We start from the raw sequence: 19,519 nt of genomic DNA, 5'->3' as shown, positions 1-19,519 counted from the left end.
CATCTATGGATCTATGGAATTTAGTGTTCTGTGTTCAAAAGTTTGACACAGTATAAATAATGTACTCTGTGGTTTGACATTGACATTATGTCTAGTAGTTAGTCTGTGCATTGATTTGACAGATAGCTAGAGAAATTTAATTTGTGCGCTGCGCCGCTTTTCCAGCGGAATCCAGCGTAGCCGTAGCGTTTTCTTTCTTTTGCCATGACAACCAAATCGAAACAAAATGAAATTTTGATGAAACGCAAAGAATAGACCAATACCGGTTTACCAATATGATATTCTTCAACTTTTGGGCATTAGTGCAATGGTATCTGAGACCATTCGTTAAATGGTTCCTTCGGAAAACGACTTGTTTATGTGAGCTACAAAGGATCTGCTATGGCGAAAAAGCAGGGGCCCCGAGAACTTGTAAAGTTGAGAAATCTTTAACCCTATCAAGGACTCGGGAAGTCAAAGAGGTGGTTTCCTACTTCGACTCATTGGTAATAGAGCGAAGGTTCCTTCTAGCGGGAGTCCAAGATGTGGTCGACCCAGCACTTAGCATCATCATGAGAGTGAAGAAAATCAATCCTAAACTGCACTCCCCATTCATTGTGTCATTCCGAAGATGCCTACAACAAATATGGAGCTACAGACAATTAAAAGAAGAAGTTGAGGAAATGAGGAAGATTCAGTACGACAGCAATGATGCAAGCCATGAACAGAAATTACTAAAATTGTGGTCACTACTGGTCCCCAATGAAGAGTTAGAAGCACGAGTCACTAAACAATGGCAGCATATTGGATTTCAGGTTAATACTTCTTCAGCTTTTCCCTAATCTTTCTGTGTATGTAACCTGTACCAGATAACCTATTATGATTGCAGTTTAACATACAGGAACAGATTTTGGATTTCATTATATGGTGATAGAAAATGATTGTGAAAGATATTTTATGGTTATGTAATTTTATTTCCAGGGAGATGACCCTAAAACTGACTTCCGTGGAATGGGCCTGCTAGGCCTGGAGAACCTTCTATTCTTTGCCACAGAATACCCTCAAGCCTCCAGCCATGTCCTCAGCCACTCCCACCACCCCAGCTATGGATATACATTTGCCATTGTCGGCATAAATCTCACATCCATGGCATATTACCTACTGAAAGATGGATCAGCCAAAACCTACATGTTCAATGCTAAAAATGACTTGCCAGATATCAAGTTGTTTCATAGATTTTACTGTTACTTGTTTTATGAATTTGACAAACTCTGGATAGAGTCAAAACCAAAAAATATTATGGAATTTTCTGTAATTTTTAAGAAGTTTGAAAATTGTATAAGAATGGAAATGGCTGATCCAGCATCGGTATTTAGAATAAATTTAGAGGTTGACACTATTTAAACAACTACTTATTTTAGATCTGTTTAATGTTTAAAGTCTCTCACAAGCTACATCACATAATATTTTGTACACTCACTAGTCTCACACTCACAACAGTAAAGTCGGCTAGATATAATAATTATAGTATGTATGTAATTTAATACACACATTATTTGACCACAAGTTATTTATTATTTAATCTGCATACTCACTTTTTTAATGGTAAATATAGGTTTAAATATTTTGAAAATATGCATGATTGTAATGAGTTGGCAACCACATACACTCAGGTCAACCAAAGAGGTCTGCCTGTGCAGGCATACTTGAATTTGTGTGGAGAGGAGAACTGTGCAGTCTCTTAGCACAGAGCAACACACATGGTGGCATACCTGCACAGACAGACCTCACCCGTACACCGGAACGTGTACGGCCTGCTCAAGGGACAAAACTTATAGTAAATTTGTATTAGTACCTAACCTATTAACAAAGTTGGAAAGTGTTAATGATTTATCCTGGAGTGTGAAAATATTAGGTACAGATGTAATTCTATACTTCAGTGAGTGATAATAAAACGTACAGGGTTTTATTGTTTATTCATTAGATGGACAGCTTCTTCTATCACAAGTCTTTATTTTACTTGTATTGCCATTGATAGCTCTACTTTTATTTTTAGCTATATAGCAAGTGTTTTAAATGTTGTATTAGTATATGAAGGGACCTATTGCACATGAAATAAAAGGGAAAATTTACTTTACAAAATAATATTTTTTATTTCCTTATAAATGAATACAAAATATTACATAAATATACACTATTTAGTTATTATGAAATATTACACTTTCTAATGCTATACTTTGTACTAAGCATTTAAAATATAAAAGTCATCAAATAAAAAATAAATAATAAGTAGGTAAATAATTTAGAATTTGGACGGAATTACATTAAATACTATCCCCCTTATTCATAGAAAAGTTACAATACGTTTTAACTAATAAACTGTTTTGTCCCTCTCTGTCAAAGAACAAATTGTACTTTGTCGGAGAGGGACAAAACAGTTTATTAGTTAAAATGTTCTGTAACTTCTCTATGAATAAGGGGGTATGTTTTTATACACACAGCACAGTATTATGTAGTAGTATTATGCAATTACACTTAGGTACTTATTATTAAATTAAATGCAGATAGGATATTGTTAATTATTTAGAAAACATCTAAACAATGCCTACGACATCAACTTTCATTAGATGAATTATATTTCCTAAACTATCTTTCCACAATCGAAATAATGTGTAAGGAAATTTGCTATCATAGTAGCTCCTTAAGCATTACTTGCTCTTCTTATCCTTCTTAGTGTCAGCGGGCCGCGGCCGGCTGGCCTGCGCCTTCAGGAGTGCGATGACGCCTGTGATCACCACCATGCCGAAGCCCCCCACTCCTATCTGCCAGATCCACGGATGCTCATTGAGAATTTTCAAACCCAATTCAACGGCAAACTTTATCATCTGCACGCACCAGTCTACGATTTCGTCACTGAAAATAAATAAAAAGGTATGACACGCTGACCACAAAAGCCGTGGTGGCGCTACGAAATAAGACTATCTCATTCGAGAGGTCGTGGGTCGTCGAATCCTTAAATGTAGTAAAGCAAATCTAATTCATTTATACCAATGGCAAAGAAACCATTGAGATGCTGAGTACGCTGTATTCATTCCAGGGCGCGCTCTTATGTTTTTTTAGAATAACTGAAAGTATTTGAAATACATACAATATAATGTAGGTTAGGTAGGTAAGGCAGTAGACAAGGGTCCCAAACACATTTCCACATAAAAATAACAAAGTAAAACAAACTTACAATGGCGAGGCGAGCAGCGGCACGGGGTCAGACTTGGCGTTCTTGTACCAGTCCTGCGCGAACGACACAAACGACTTGACGTCGTGCTTCGGCAGATCGTACTTGTACACCTTGCCGAGGCGGAAGCTGAAAACAAATGGGAACTTATAAAGACAGACATAAATTTACCTCTCTAGGATTTTGTGACCCTATCGTTTACACTTTTCAATTATCCTGGGTGTTTTTGTTTATTGTACTTTCAGGATTATGGATGGACTTTAAATTTAAGATAGACTTGGTATTGTATCAAATTCCTTAATATAGGAGAGTTGAAAGCGAGTTAGGGATTTTAATAAAATAGATATATTATAATCGGGTGGCGTGCTTTGGGAGAGGCCTACGTCCAGCAGTGGACTGCTATAGGCTGAAGATGATGATGATATAATCAATCAAATCACTATCAATAAATATTGCAGCTACTTATACTAAGAACTTCCTTGAAACATCTTTGCACAAGCCAACATCTGCACACAACTCATTTTTATTCTCAAACCCAGTACTCACAACAAGAAAGTCGGCAGCTTGGTGACATGGAACCTCTTGGCCGTGAGCGCGCCGGCGAGCGCGGCGTCCACGCGCGCCACGTTCACCCTGCCGCGGAGCGTCGCCCCGACGCCCTCCCACACCGCGTGCAGCCGCTGGCACTCCACGCATGAGGCGCCGTAGCTGCAAGCATAGACAAAATAAATATCCCGGCACAGTTAAGTGTCGTGTCGTGAGGAGCCATAAGCAATCGGTTTCGTATATTTCGCATATAGTGTCGCGATACGATATGCAAATATATCCCTCACCATATTAAATGTATGAAACCGATAGCGTCACGACACGACACGTATATTCCCGCCTTAATACTACGTTTAGCTGCAATGTGAGCAATACAGGGTACCTTTAGTAATGAGGTAGAAAACCAAGTGAAACTTTGGCAACACTATCAAGGAGGCCTTTCAGGTTCTGACCAATTACATATTGCAACTGAACTAACCAATTAGAACTGGGAAATGGGCCTACTCGAAATGGTGAGATCTGGAATTAGCTTAGCCTTTTGCTCCCCATTGATTTAACTTTTTACAATGACATAACTAGGGGTCACAGGTTCGATTCCTGGGCAGGATAAAATATTATTGTGTTGAGCACTTGTAGGTATTTACCATGTGCCTGGAAGCATCTCTCTATTATTCAGATTACAGGTTTTGCGTAAAATCTGGTAATTATAATGAGTGCATACTTTCTATTATATTAAAAGCCTGAAACCATTTGGATGAATCATGACTAAGGACACTTTCAGTCAGGGAAACAGCAGCCCTCTTTCTTAATCATCCATATTAAATTGCAACACTCAATATTCCATATCCCCACACTTAAACTTAATAATCATTTTCATAACAATTTAATGAGGGCAAAATTGTGTAAGTACTTCTACAATGCATTCCTTATCTCTGGATTATTGAAGGTCACATTATAATATTTATACTTACTATAATTTTATTGCTTCAATAAAATAAAGATATGATAAAACTAATTAGGTATTTTAGAGTCTCCAATTAGTAGGTTACTGTGATAATGATAACATAAAAAATATATTGACAGAAATTTGATTTATTAGAATATTACATCCTATTTATTGTACTAATCTGAATTCATAAAATTTTGATAAAATCATTACTATGTATATTGCTTCAAAATCAGCAAAATGTGTAATTAGTAAAAAAATATATTTAATAGGCTATGGACCTATGATTTAGAAATATTTCACTTTACTTTATAGATAGAATTTTTGTAATATTTTGTTACCTTCAACAGGTATTGTTATTCATAGCCTTCAACATAATTTAAAATATGTGTGGTCATAAATGGGGAGCATGTAACTCATGACACAGATTACAATTAAGGTGAAGCATTCTTCAGGTAAAACAAGATGTGAATACTCACAACATGACAAACCAGTCTCCCGTGGTGGCCCCCGTGGCTGCCTGTGTCATGTGTTCAAATATCTTGTCAGTTAACTCTTTCACTGCTGGAGTTTTGTTCTTCTCAAAGTACTCATAAATCTCATTTGCATCTGGTTCTCCTGAAAATTTTAATTTAAGACTTGTTTCAAATCATGTACCTACTTATTTTCTATAATGAAATGCAGTAAAAAGTGTAAGTAAGGTTTAAAAATATGTATAAGATAATTTTATTAAAATGTGTGTACCAATAAAATCAGGATCTGCAAATCCTCCCCCAACTATGTAATGGAATCAAAAATAGAACTAAAACATACCACTATACAGAAGAGGGATGCCATGCCTGAAGAAGACGATGGCTGGTTCCTTGGTGGGGTTGTAGAGGCGCGCGAGGTGGCTGTTCTCTGTGCGCACGGTCTCCGCGCCCACTTGCTGCGTCAACTCCTCGTGGATGCCGTTCAACTGCTGTTCGAACTTCAAACATGTTTCACAGCTCGGTTTTGCTGTAAGTACGAAGTTTACAATGTTTGTGACAAAAGATACATGGTATAATTTTGTAGTATAATAGATATTGGTAGGGAAATACTTGTAGTGTTCATAGAAAAGCTACTTACTGAAGAAAACTATAAGTTTTTCTTTCTGTTTTATCAGCTGCAGTAGGTCGTCATCACTAACACTTTCTAAGTTTTGGCTGTGAGCCGTAAATAGACAAACTAAAAGAAAGAGCAATGATAAATTTATCTGCATGATTTTAATTTACTTTTCGCGAAAAATACTAAAAAATCCAATGCTAAAAACTTCTCATCAACACACGAAAGTATAAAAAGTGAACTGTCAAATTTAGAATCACAGATTATTAAAGAAAAATCTCAGAATAATAACTTTTTCGTGCCATCTCGCGGGGGTGGTCTACTACGAATCTACGACATCACTCTGCTTCGCTTCTCAGGACAAATGGGCACTATACTTCACCGACCCAGTCCACACCACAGACAAAAACGTTCACAGACACAGAATGAGTAAATTATTTACCGAGCGACCGACATTTCGGAAACAGGCACTCCCATTTCTTGAAAATATTGAATATTTACAGCGTTTTTGGCATCGAACAACTGCTAAATGTTGCAGTATGATTACAAGGAACTAAGAATTATATAAATTTTTCCAACAGGTACGTAATAGAAGTCTTGAACGCCTAAACTTTGTTCTAATGTAGATAGTTCGCTAATTTTTATGTACAGTGAATCCTCATACAATAATTTGATAATATTCTTGTAATTACGCCTCTTGACATCACTTCGGTGCGTCAGCGATTGATAATCCCTTTATACGGTGTGTATTGTATCATTCTACAGTTCCGTACTTGTTTGTTTCAGAACAATGTCTACGCTATCGAGAGCGGTTCACGTCAGCCAGCAGAAGCTGGCTGAGAAACTAATCATTCTAAATGACCGCGGGATCGGAATGCTTACTCGCATTTACAACATCAAAAAGGCTTGCGGAGATGCCAAGTCCAAACCTGCCTTTCTCTCTGACAAGACCTTAGAATCTTCAATCAAGCATATCGTCAGGAGATTTCCAAACATTGACGTGAAAGGACTTCAAGCAATAACAAATCTACGCAATGAGATAATTAAATCTCTGTCACTGTACTATTACACCTTTGTGGATCTTCTAGACTTCAAGGATAATGTTTGTGAACTATTGAATACAATGGATGCTTGTCAAGTTACTCTGGACTTAACCCTCAACTTTGAATTGACCAAAAATTACCTGGACCTTGTAACAACTTATGTTGCACTTATGATACTTCTGTCCCGAGTGGAAGACCGCAAAGCTGTACTCGGGCTATTCAATGCTGCCCATGAAATGCTGCACAACCAAATTGATCCAAGCTTCCCTAGATTGGGTCAAATGATTGTGGATTATGATGCACCACTGAAAAAGTTGTCTGAAGAATTCATGATACACCAGAAAGTGCTGTCCAGTGCTCTGAACTCTCTGTGGCATGTGTACCCTGCCCGGAACCTGACCGCCGAGCACTGGAGGTCCGAGCAGAAGCTGAGCCTTGTGAGCAACCCTGCACAGCTACTGAAGCCATCAGAGACCAACACTATGTCTTGTGAATATGTTTCACTTGAATCCTTAGAGAGATGGGTCATCTTTGGCTTTGTCATATGTCATCAAATGCTGCAGCAAGATCACGCTAACAAGATGTGGGTGAGTGCCCTGGAATCAGGATGGGTTGTGGCTCTCTTCAGGGATGAGGTCATTTATATCCACTCCTACATACAAGGCTTCTTTGATGGCATAAAAGGCTATGGTAAAAGAATTTCTGAAGTAAAGGACTGCTACCACCATGCAGTTCAGAAAGCTGGCTATAAGCATAGAGAGAGAAGAAAGTTCTTGAGAACAGCACTGAAAGAACTAGGACTGATACTGACTGATCAACCTGGGTTGTTGGGTCCTAAAGCCCTACTGATATTTATTGGACTCTGCTATTCAAGAGATGAAGTGTTTTGGCTGTTGCGGCACAATGATAACCCTCCACAGAAAGTGAAAGGCAAGGCTGCAGAGGACCTGGTGGACCGGCAGCTGCCCGAGCTGCTGTTCCACATGGAGGAGCTGCGAGCCCTGGTGCGGAAGTACAGCCAGGTGATGCAGCGGTACTATGTGCAGTATCTGTCTGGATATGATGCTGTAGCTCTTAATTTAATGATACAAAACTTACAAGTATGTCCAGATGATGAGAGCATTATTTTGTCGTCTTTGTGCAATACCGCTGCCACCCTAAATGTGAAACAAGTTGAGGACAATGAATTGTTTGACTTCAGAGCTTTCCGTTTAGACTGGTTCAGATTGCAAGCTACTACTTCAGTTGGAAAAAGTCCTCTCAGTCTAGTAGACCAGAGGGAACTGGCCCAGTTTATAGATAAAATGGTATTTCACACTAAGATGGTTGATAATCTGGATGAAATAATGGTAGAAACATCAGATTTGTCACTGTTTTGCTTCTATAGCAAAATATTTGAAAGCCAATTCCATTTGTGCCTGGAATTTCCAGCACAGAACCGCTACATTATTGCATTCCCACTGATTTGCAGCCACTTCCAAAACTGCACACATGAATTATGTCCAGAAGAGAGACATCATATCAGAGAGAGGAGCTTGTCCGTGGTCAATATATTCTTGGATGAAATGGCAAAAGAGGCAAAGAATATTATAACTACAATTTGTGATGAACAATGCACAATGAGTGACAAGTTGCTGCCCAAACACTGTGCACAGACTATTGCTCAGCTCGCAAACAGGAAGAAGAAGGATAAAAACAAGAAGAACAATGTAGAAATGGCTAAACCGGGAGCGGAGAGCTACAGAAAGACTCGCGAAGAGTTGACAACAATGGACAAACTCCACATGGCACTGACTGAGCTTTGCTTCGCGATCAACTACTGCACCACCGTCAATGTGTGGGAGTATACATTTGCGCCGCGCGAGTACCTTCACCAACACCTGGAGACAAGGTTCTCTAAGGCCTTAGTGGGCATGGTCATGTTCAACCAAGACACCAGCGAAATTGCCAAACCATCTGAGTTACTGGTAAGTGTGAGGGCTTACATGAATGTGCTGCAAACTGTAGAGAACTATGTACACATTGACATTACTCGAGTATTCAACAACTGCTTGTTGCAACAAACTCAAGCCATGGACAGTCACGGAGAAAAGACAATGGCGTCGCTCTACACTCAGTGGTACTCCGAGATATTGCTGAGGCGCGTCAGTGCCGGCAACATTTGCTTTTCCATGAACCAGAAAGCATTCGTCAGTTTGACACCGGAAGCAGCTATTCCGTTTAATGCGGAAGAGTACTCCGACATAAACGAGTTACGGGCACTTGCCGAACTGATCGGTCCTTACGGAATGAAACTGCTGAGCGAAACACTGATGTGGCACATCGCGAGCCAGGTGCAGGAGCTGAAGAAACTCGTCATCCAAAACAAGGAAGTGCTCCAAATGCTGCGAACCAATTTCGACAAGCCGGAAATAATGCGCGAGCAATTTAAACGGCTGCAGCACGTCGACAACGTTTTGCAGAGGATGACGATCATTGGCGTAATTCTGAGCTTCCGGCAAATAGCGCAGGAGTCGTTGCTCGACGTGTTGGAGCGGCGGATTCCGTTTTTGATAAGTTCAATAAAGGACTTCCAGCAGCAGCTGCCGAGCGGCGACCCCATGCGCGTGATCCTGGAGATGTGCTCGGCGGCGGGGCTGCCGTGCCGCGTGGAGCCCACGCTCACCTCCGCGCTGCGCCAGAACAAGGCGGACTCGGAGGACGAGGAGCACCTCGTGGTGTGCCTGCTCATGGTGTTCGTCGCCGTCTCCATCCCGAAGCTCGCTCGCAGCGAGAGCTCCTTCTACAGACCTTCGCTCGAAGGCCACTCGAACAATATACACTGCATGGCGTTGGCAGTCAACCACATCTTTGGCGCATTGTTCACTATCTGCGGCCAGGGCGATATCGAGGACCGTATGAAGGAGTTCCTCGCCCTGGCCTCGTCCTCCTTGCTGCGTCTAGGCCAGGAGACCGACAAAGAAGCTACTAAGAATAGGGAATCTGTGTATCTCCTCTTGGACCTGATAGTCCAGGAGTCACCATTTTTGACCATGGATCTACTTGAATCATGTTTCCCGTATGTCTTGATACGTAATGCTTATCATGAAGTATACAAACAGGAACAGTTACTTTTACATTCGTAAGGAAAGATAATTTTAACATTTCCATTGATCCCGCCTGCATCTTGCATTGTTTTGTTTATTATGTTATAGAAGTACCTATTTCAAAGTATAATTATCGGTATGATGATGTACCTAATATTTAAACTGATGTAGTTTTAAGAAAAAAGTATCGCTAGGTTCATTAGACTATCTACGCACCTCATTTACTTTAGTGGTTAATGTTCATTTTCATTATCTATTATTCTTTTACCTACATAGTTAGTATTTTATCACATAATATGCCTTGGTTCCGTAACCTTTAGACTCATGAACTCTCGTTGCAAAATTTCCAAAAAAATCATGAATTCATGCATTATTTTATTTATAGTTATATTAATACTAACATACATTATATTGAATAGGATAACTTTTTGTATTCAAGGAATTGACCTATTTTCATTATAGACTTACATTGTACGTCTGTAGGTAATTAGTTATATAATTGCCTAAATTTGCTTTAAAAAATATGCATTTGTAATCCAAATTAGTTTAAGCTTTGTACACCGTGCTTTATTAGTAAGTTGTTGAGTTGCAGTATCTCACATTTATTTAAACCCGTATAAGCACATGATTTATATAAAAAAACTGATTTAAGCCAAGTGTAATCGTTTAAAAGGAGTACCCATTTATATGACCACCTATACATGAAATAGCCCTTTGTAAAACTTTAATGATTTGTAAATAAACTAATATAATTAATGTCATTGTTTTTTATGAATACCATTTTCCTAGTGTCGGTAGTCACTTCATTGACTTGTTAGCTTAATAATATTATAATTTGATATTATTAAATATATAATCAATATACAAACTTGTAGGAAGATAGAAATAATTAGACATCATTTCATGTAAAATTTATTGTTTTTTATTTTGAAATCACATGTTGTAACATTTATTTTGTTAATTAAAAATATTCACATTGTCTTTTAAATATTCTATTACGGTAAACTTGCTTACAAATAGGAGAATTAATGCCATTGAGTTCTACTGAAAGTGATGGAAAGTATCAGCATATCATCCATCAGTCATGATTGGTCAAGATCTACGTTTGAAATCCTTTACCTCTGCTTACATACAAACAAATATACAATATTATAGGAAACCAGTGTATTTATTTAACGACAATCACTAATAATGGCATTGCTGTGGTATACGGATCCTTACTTACATTACAATGTATAGAAATAATAAAAAATACATCATGCTCTTTGGCTTGCACGACGAAAGTTAATAACTACTATAATATAATAAGTATAATTCTCATTACTGAATAAGAGATCAGGGTTTTAGATTTCTCGGAATCATAGCTTCTGACAAATGCAAGTTAAGAATTGTGATATGCAAGAACACCATAATAATACAAGAATGTTAAATCATGGTCACAATTTCGTAATAATAGACAGATAAAAACGTAAACTTTCAGTCTAATAATAGTACGATCATTTTGGCAATACTGTTAAAAATTCATGTTTATTCTACCTAAACTTAACATACATATAATTGAAACAATTAGTAGACAATACCGAAGTCTAGCTGAGCCAACGCTGAAAGAATTTGAGCCCAATTAGATAATATAATACTATAAACATAATCTAAGAGTAGAAAATAAAAGCAGCTGTTAGCTTTTATAATGGCACCTCCGTTTCCACTTAAACTAAAAACATTAAATAATATAAAATATACGCTTACGGAGATTCCAAAAAAGACTGTACTACATACACAACTATTGATTTAACGTTAGTGGTATTATTGATTTTAATTATTAATCTATGATATTCTTACGTGTAGCCTTTGTAAAATTTTCCATTTATATACAAAAATATACATAAATGATGTGCTGTAAAGGTTAGATACATACTTATCCATGCATCAATATTGAGTATCACTGTTCTGAGTAATATTAGCAAGTCATGCATACAATAGTAATTATTTTAAATATAACGGAATGAATTTTTATGATTCGTAAAAGACCGCAATTTGAGCTCAAAAATTATTTGAAGATAGTAATTTTGTATAAAATAATATGACCAATATTGAGCAAAGAATTTCCGAATCGCTTATTAATTACCTATAAATAAAATGGACTAATACTGTAGTCTGTCTGAATCTGGTTTTAGTTAACCCCATGAACACCAATTTTATAGGTATAATAAAATCCTGAACTATTAGGTATACAAGCTTCATCTAAATTGATTATTGGTGTTCCAAACTAGTTAATTTTGAGCCCATGAAAATACACGAATAATATACAAACAACCTGGCTGATTTTATAACATTTTGAGCAAATATGTTTATTTAAAAATGGGCTTTTGTGACACTCTCGTGGCTAGATATATTTTAAACGTTAAAACACATCGCATCACTGATAATCTCCCAAACGTAACTTATATCATTGCTATTAAATGCATTCTGTTTATTATATCGGCTGATTCGCTCGAATCGCTTGGTCGAGACCTTTTAAGTAAAGATACACCCTACGAAAGTTAGCGATACACCTAATCGTTTACAATAACGACTAACATATTACATTCTGAGTTACAGTCGTTAAATAAAACTTACAGCTACTGCATTTTAAACGGATACTATTGTAACTGAACTCTCATTATTCACTTTTTGTACAAGATTCGGCGTTGAGTTCGAGCATCTCCAGTCTATTGCATCACGAAACACTGAACCGCAATCCTAAAACCACTTTGTGATAACACCTCGAGGCCGATTCTGAAGACACAAGCCTCAAAACGTTCAAACCAAAAATTTGGCATATATATGAAAATAGTAGCACTTTCCTCACATCACATCCGATGTGAAATCTCCCAACTCGGGGCACTTGGGTCTTCAGAATCGTCGCCCGTCCGGCCTGGCACTTCAGTATTATAGCTGTTTCTGTCTATCGTCTGGCGCGTGGAGGGTGATGGTGGTCTGCGAGGCCACGGTGAGCGTGGCGCGGTCGGCGCGACACACGTAGCCGAGGAGCAGGGGCACGCCCGGGGTCAGCGACACCACTTCCACGGGACCGCGGGCCGGCTGGGGGAGATTATACATGGTTTGATATAAGCATGATGTAGTCCATCCCTTTATCACTTTAGGTACTTCTTAGATACTTCTCCCATGTTTCACTTTAGGTACTTATACACTGGAGTATAATGATTGTTGCTAGCTGTTCGTGGGGTACTTCATTTGGTAGTATCCGGGCTGGGTGCGCGGGCGCCGCGCCGCCTCGTCCCGTTATCTACGCACGGCTGGCGGGATGACGCGGGCACACTGAGCGGGTCACGCCCGGATACTGAAAAATGTTTTCACGCTGCAGGCTGTGGCTGTGGGTGCCGTTTCATAATGGCTACCCGCCACTGCTTATAAGTAGGAAGGCGGTACCATGATCGGCTGGCATTGTGGACCGGCTAATAGTACCTACTACTATTGTGCACTTTTATTTACTTTTAGTTTATGTTTTGTATTTTTATTTATTCTACCTTTCCTAATTTTTTAAATATTTATTACTTAATACATTTGATACAGATTGTACATATTACATTTTTTTTTTTTTATCTATATACCTACCTTACACAAACACTGACTCACCTACTATTTATTTATTTCTTTCCACACTTATAACCTATGTAATTATTAATATCTCATCACATAACACAACCCATCATAATTAATATATATATAATACCAACTTCGCGTTCGTGACTGAGGTCAACTCAAGGGCCAGCTGAAAACCAGCGCTGTGGCCTCACTGTCCACAGCATATGCTGAGCTGGTGCCGTTTTGACACTCTGGACAGCATCCTTTATTTGTTTGTTTTGTTTTTGTTTGTTTGTTCTGTATTAAGTATTCTCGTTATTTTGTTATTGTTTCTTTTTCTGTCTTATTATTCTGTCTCAGTGTGTCAAATAAATGTATCTTTCTTTCTTTCTTTCTTTCATCCATATACAGGATGTCCTATAAGTCAACGTAATCCCGTTATAAAGTACAAATCGTCATTCTAAGCAACTTTAGTTTTGCGAAAATGAATATGTGATTTATTATGTAAAAGTATATTTTTCATTCATATAAGGAAGGAATTTTATCAGTGATCATCTATATAAAACTTTGTTTAGGCACGTTAGTAGGTATACAAAGTAACATTATTTGTTAAGCTGGCAGCCCATCTATTTATGCTCTATTCATTTCTTCTCTCTCTCGCCAAGCTAGTTACAAAATCTCTGAAGTGGTATACCTCGGTGACAGGCGGCGGCGCGCGCGGGTCGTGACGTCACACCTTGTGCGGCGCGCGCATCTCGTACGACTGCGGGTACGCGTTGGCGTACGGCTCCGCGCGCCGGCTCGGGCCCGCCGACGGCGCTGCGCCTGCGTAGTTGTAAAGTTAGAAAGAAATAAAATACAGACGTTTCAAAGGATAAATTCAAAAGTTGCGAGAAAATTATTACAGTCGGTTGGTTACGCCTGCCATCCGCAGTATACTGACGGAGGGTTACTCTAGCTAGATTAACAAAACATTTACGAGCGTGAGCATGGGTACGTTAAATGCAACGTGATAAAGTCGCGTTGAAAACTCTGAAGAGATCTAAGAATCTAGTAGGCCTTGTTCTCACCGTTGAACAGCGAACATAAATGCCAATTTGTATGGGGTGGAGGTAGCGCAGTGCATTTCTGCTAACTGGCGACTGCTAACTCCCGTTCCATACCAGCGTTTACTCCTCGAAAAGTCTAAAACTCACACTCCGCATGCTGTACTGTAGAGCTACTACTAGGTACTACTAGTCTTACCTCCATGACTGTATCCGGCGTGCGGCGGCGCATACCCCTTGTTCTGTCGGTGCGGGCGGCGCGCGGGGGCGCGGGCCCCGGCCGGCCGCGCGCCCCCCGGCCCGTGCCGCATGCGACGTAGCGTGTTCATGGGGCCACGGAGCGTCTCTGACAGACGTCTGCGGGGGAATGGTAGGGGTTAGTGTTGGGTAGAGTCTGTATTTGCTTGTGGATAGTTGGATATTTTTGGATGGTTAGATGGAATGTGCGCGTGAAAGTAAATGAACGGTTTTCTTTTGAATTGAGTTTTTATTTACCCTCGATTATGTAGTTAAATTCCGTAGATGGTATGTTTTGATTAAATCTTCGTACAACACCAATGTGCTTGTGGCATGAATAATGAGAAAGTGCATAGTAGGGATCTATTGTTGTAGTCTTGCTTGCATATATAAATTATACCTAAGCCCACCTCGCCACCTCGATAGTAATAAAAAAAAGTCCCACATATCAAATATTCATCCCAAACCTGTCATATACCCGACACCAGAGTGAAAGATATTACTGTGCAGGTTTTAACTTTGAAACAAACCTTATTAGTCGAAGGTTGAGAAGGATAGAACAGGTAAAATTACATGATATTAACATCAATAGTAAGTACAGGGAATCTTTGGTAGGCGCCTGAAGAAATTTTAGTATTGTTGGGGACGACGGGCACGTCTAGGAAAAAACGGTGGAAATTATGTTAGTAATTAGCAAATAATTAAATAAAATGAGGTTAACTATAAAATAAGATTCTATAAACTTTCATTATCATCACTAGAACACTCTAAAAAACCTATAAAAATACAAGTAAACGCATCCATCGAAACCATAGATCTCCACAAACACCCACACCACACATCTCTAACACAAACTTTCGCGTTTAGGCGATAAGTTCGCCCTTGTATACTAGTGTAGTTTAATTATCTCCATCTTTTATTGTAATACCTATGTATTTTGCATACAATAAAGTGTTAAAATAAATAAATAAGCATTCACACAAACTCCACAAAAAGTACCAGGCCAACATACCTAGCGGGCGGTCTCTTCGGATTCGACGACGGCGTGTGCACCGCGCAGCACTTGACAAACGCGCCCATACACACAATGAGCGCCACTCCGGCCAGCAACACCACCCACCACTGCTCTATGACCCACGCTTGTACAGTCTGGAGCGTGGCTCGGTTTAGGAGTAGGTTCTTCAGTCGGGCCAGTGGGCCTTCGGCGTCGACCGCGCGGCATTTGAGGAATACGTCGCAGTAGCCCTGTGAAGTGATAGGTTACAATTAGAGGGATTAATGCTGGAAGTATAGGTAATGCTTTCTCCACTGTACCTGCACCGTGGCCTTATAAGGTAGTCGCGTTTAACACCTCACTGCATTCAACATGGAGCTCGACAACTCAATCTTTTTCGATTTTTATACGAGTTCTATACGTATCGTATGATTATGCTCCATCCTAGCCCCCTACCCCACAGGTTTAAAATAGTGTTCTAGAGCGTTCGGATAACGTGTTTACACTACCGTGAAGCCTGCTTTAGAAACCACATTCTCAAGCCCTAAATTCATCAATCCTCACCTGGAAGTTATCACACGGGCTGCCGGGCCGCAAGCTAATCCCGCCGGGCGGCAACCCGACCCTATGCGCGAAGTCAGCCGTGCTCTGGCACGAGTCCTGCCCGGGCCCGGTCTGGCACGCCAGCTGGCACAGCGCTCGCCTGTCAGCCACGGCCGTGACGCCCGCCCCGAGGGATATGGGCGAGGAGGAGAGGAAGCACTCCTTCATGTTCCACGCGAGGCAGATGGAGCCGCTGCACTCGCCGTTTATGCAGAGTTGGGTGCCTGTTGGGGAAACGATTATAATTAGGTATGTTTATTTTAGAGTATAATTATAAATTTGTAGGATAGGTGACGCATGACGGTAGGCTAGGATTCCAGGCGTCTGGCTACTATCTTAATTTGAAGTAGTTTAGGTAGGTTACGTGCATATAACACGTATGAATCTGTCAATTTGGCAGCACTCTATTGCAGGGTTTTGCTGGGCATTGAGGGGTGATATATCGCTGTGATGGTCGCTCAGCGTGCTATGGAGAGAGCTATGCTTGGGGTTTCTTTGATGGATCGTATCAGAAATGAGGTTATACGTCAGAGGACTAAGGTTACCGACATAGCTGTCAAAATATACAGGCTGGAGCACTGCGCCGCGTGCGAGCACTCGCTGGCCTCGCGGCACGTCTCTATCTCTATACACATGGGGGTGTGTGTCGCACTGACCGTTGTTACACTTGGTGTGGTTGGGCATGGGCGTGGGCTCGGGGCACTCGGCGGCGCGGCCGGAGCACTGCGCCGCGTGGGAACACTCGCTGGCCTCGCGGCACGTCTGGTTGCGGAAGGCGAGCACGAACTGGCAGGTGCGCGCGTGGCAGCACGGGCCTTGTGACGGACTGCGGGAGAGAGGAATGATTAGTGTTTGTTTGTTCAATTATGCTTAAACATTCTTTTCGGAAACTGGGCTTATTATTATTATAAATTCTTTATTGCACATAAAAAATATTGTACAAAGGCGAACTTAATGATAATAACTAGGCATTCTCTACCCGTTAACCTTTGGTGATGTCGGGAAAGTGATTGGTAGTGCAATAGGCTGAGAGAAGTTTATAAATATAAAAATCAAGACACAGAGATATACTTACTTAGTTGTGTTATGTGTGAATTTTTGGGACACGTGGTAATGGAAGAATGGGCATAAGATTTTATGTAAATAGCTTGAATTTTAGAACATTGTAAAATAAAATCTATAAGGTTCTTTGTTTATAGGTGCTATTGTTCAGCAACAGTCCGTATTTACATTCATCTATATAGGTATTTAATTGTATAATAAATACACTATAGTGTATTCTATATAACTATAGCTATACGGAAAACTTAACTATAATAATAACGTAATACCTACTTAAGCCATTCCTTCTAAGAACAAGTAAATAACTTAATTGTACTACTGATTGTTGTCTAATAGAGTGCCGGTATTCAGCGTGATTTACAGTATAATTAGTACGCCTTCAACAATAATGCTCTTAATAACTTATTCATGTTCTTAGAAGCTTCGTAACAAATCATGAATTAAATTGGTATACAAAGTTGGCTCGGCTTGTCTGGACTTATTGGGGAAAATCTTAAATAGGGTTTGTGTCTGATTTCACATTTCAGATTATTTTATAGTCATTTATATTGTGAATTTTTGGTCGGTAAATTACCTGTAACATATCAGTTTTAGTTAGTGAACACATTGCGGTCGACTGGCGTAGTGGTTAGTGGCCCTGACTGCTATGCCGAAGGTCCCGGGTTCGATTCCCGGCTGGGGCAGATATTTGTTAAAAGACAGATATTTGTACTCGGGTCTTGGGTGTTGATATTTATATTTAGTATCTATCTATCTATGTATTTGTGTAGATATATCAGCTGTCCGACACCCATAACACAGGTTCTGCCTAGCTTGGGGTCTGATGGCCGTGTGTGAGATGTCCCCACATATTTATTTATTTATTGCAATAAAAAAACGCAGGGAAATTATATGAATAACGCTACATGCGTGCTTATAATGATGTACTTCCATCGTCTGTCACAACGCTAATATTGCAAAAAAATCTCGTTTAACATTCGTCTGCGGCCGTATTATACTACATCACCTTACACTATTGTTAAAAGTAATCCTCACCTGCACTGCGTATCGGCCTTCCTAGTACATCCTTTGGCCGTGGCGTTGCGCTCGCGGTCGTACGAGCTGAGCTGCCGCGGGTAGCAGCAGTGGTCCTTGCACTCGTTCTCGTCGTAACCTGGGTAAAAAATTTGTGTTTATTCGCGTATTAGATTCAGTTGCAGGAACATTGTGTTTAGAGTACATACTGGTAAAACTCACGCCCGAAATCATAGAACTAAATGTTAGTTTGCAAGAAGCTGGCGAAGCGACTACCTGCTACCAGGCCTGTGTCACTCCGCGCGTGGGCGGCGCAGGCGCCGGCCTGGCGCCTGCCGCCTCGGGGGGGCGAATCTAGTCGGCTGCCGCAAGCGGAAGACGATACACGCGCGCGCTATTTGTTCCTATTTCGTACTAGTTTATAAATGTCGTATTTAGGTATTTATTAAAATTTATGAATAGAAAAATGGACATAAAAAGAAAAAAAGCAGCAAAAAAATACTGTGCCGTATTTAATTGCTTAAATACGGATCGTGATCCAAATTAAAAATTTTTTAGATTACCAAAAGATGCTGACAGGTAAAACTAATCTGAGTATTTTATTGATTTCTTCTACGTTCCTTATTTGAAATGAAATTAATCCGAACTACAAACCCTTTTTTTCTCCATGTTGAACAAAGTCTATTCCAATTTTTTTTTCGTTAAAGTATTAAATTTACAGACACAACTACCTTCAAAATGTATTAATGAATCGATTATAAAATGTGCGCTGAGTGGGATTAGTGCTTAAAGAAACTAACACGTTCTGTATCATAATATAAATTATATCCTTAATATAAATTATAACGAAAAAAAATATGTTTTCACAAAATTAAATGTTTTAGGTACTTAGATTAATACATACTTTATGTACTTCAAAATATCTTAACTATGAAATTGTCATTGTTTTTACTGGTTATTTCCAATAGAAAAAAAGTTTGGAATAGCTTTGTATTCTAAATTCTAATTATTTTGTTTTAATATCATGACATTCTTTTTACAAACTCAGTCCTGTGGTGCT

At 39.5% G+C, this 19,519-nt stretch overlaps 4 protein-coding genes across 6 annotated transcripts in view; 2 read left to right on the top strand and 2 right to left on the bottom strand.

The window, feature by feature from the left end:
* The first annotated feature begins 136 nt into the window (after positions 1-136).
* On the top strand, positions 137-2,121 carry LOC119691037 (ELMO domain-containing protein 2). The gene is made up of 2 exons (XM_038107447.2): positions 137-794; positions 961-2,121. The coding sequence occupies exons 1-2, from the start codon at positions 276-278 to the stop codon at positions 1,381-1,383; spliced, it is 942 nt and encodes a 313-aa protein (XP_037963375.1). The 5' UTR covers positions 137-275; the 3' UTR covers positions 1,384-2,121.
* A 352-nt stretch (positions 2,122-2,473) lies between these two features.
* LOC105393126 (protein disulfide-isomerase A4) lies at positions 2,474-6,025 on the bottom strand. Its single transcript, XM_011564858.3, has 6 exons — positions 5,814-6,025; positions 5,517-5,702; positions 5,183-5,321; positions 3,758-3,919; positions 3,215-3,340; positions 2,474-2,892 (listed from the first exon to the last, which is right to left on the bottom strand). Exons 1-6 carry the CDS (start codon positions 5,944-5,946, stop codon positions 2,688-2,690), a joined length of 951 nt encoding a protein of 316 aa, XP_011563160.3. The 5' UTR covers positions 5,947-6,025; the 3' UTR covers positions 2,474-2,687.
* A 184-nt stretch (positions 6,026-6,209) lies between these two features.
* LOC119691218 (membrane-associated protein Hem) lies at positions 6,210-10,674 on the top strand. Its single transcript, XM_038108114.2, has 2 exons — positions 6,210-6,370; positions 6,576-10,674. Exon 2 carries the CDS (start codon positions 6,580-6,582, stop codon positions 9,955-9,957), a length of 3,378 nt encoding a protein of 1,125 aa, XP_037964042.1. The 5' UTR covers positions 6,210-6,370; positions 6,576-6,579; the 3' UTR covers positions 9,958-10,674.
* A 143-nt stretch (positions 10,675-10,817) lies between these two features.
* LOC105393130 (disintegrin and metalloproteinase domain-containing protein 10) overlaps positions 10,818-19,519 on the bottom strand; it is a 63,979-nt gene continuing 55,277 nt past the window's right edge. For all 3 annotated transcript variants that reach the window (XM_048622932.1, XM_048622933.1, XM_048622934.1), the window contains 7 exons: positions 18,481-18,598; positions 17,040-17,209; positions 16,345-16,607; positions 15,799-16,031; positions 14,749-14,906; positions 14,198-14,328; positions 10,818-12,999 (listed from right to left, as the gene is read on the bottom strand). In XM_048622932.1, coding sequence (XP_048478889.1) covers positions 14,234-14,328; positions 14,749-14,906; positions 15,799-16,031; positions 16,345-16,607; positions 17,040-17,209; positions 18,481-18,598 — 1,037 coding nt within the window. In that variant the 3' untranslated portion in view covers positions 10,818-12,999; positions 14,198-14,233. The remainder of the gene's footprint in view (positions 13,000-14,197; positions 14,329-14,748; positions 14,907-15,798; positions 16,032-16,344; positions 16,608-17,039; positions 17,210-18,480; positions 18,599-19,519) is intronic.

This window comes from Plutella xylostella, chromosome 9 (genome assembly GCF_932276165.1).
Source record: "Plutella xylostella chromosome 9, ilPluXylo3.1, whole genome shotgun sequence".
Classification (NCBI taxonomy): Eukaryota; Metazoa; Arthropoda; class Insecta; order Lepidoptera; family Plutellidae; genus Plutella; species Plutella xylostella.
Note: the sequence above shows the minus strand (reverse complement) of the source record. Positions and strands in the feature narration are given on the sequence as shown.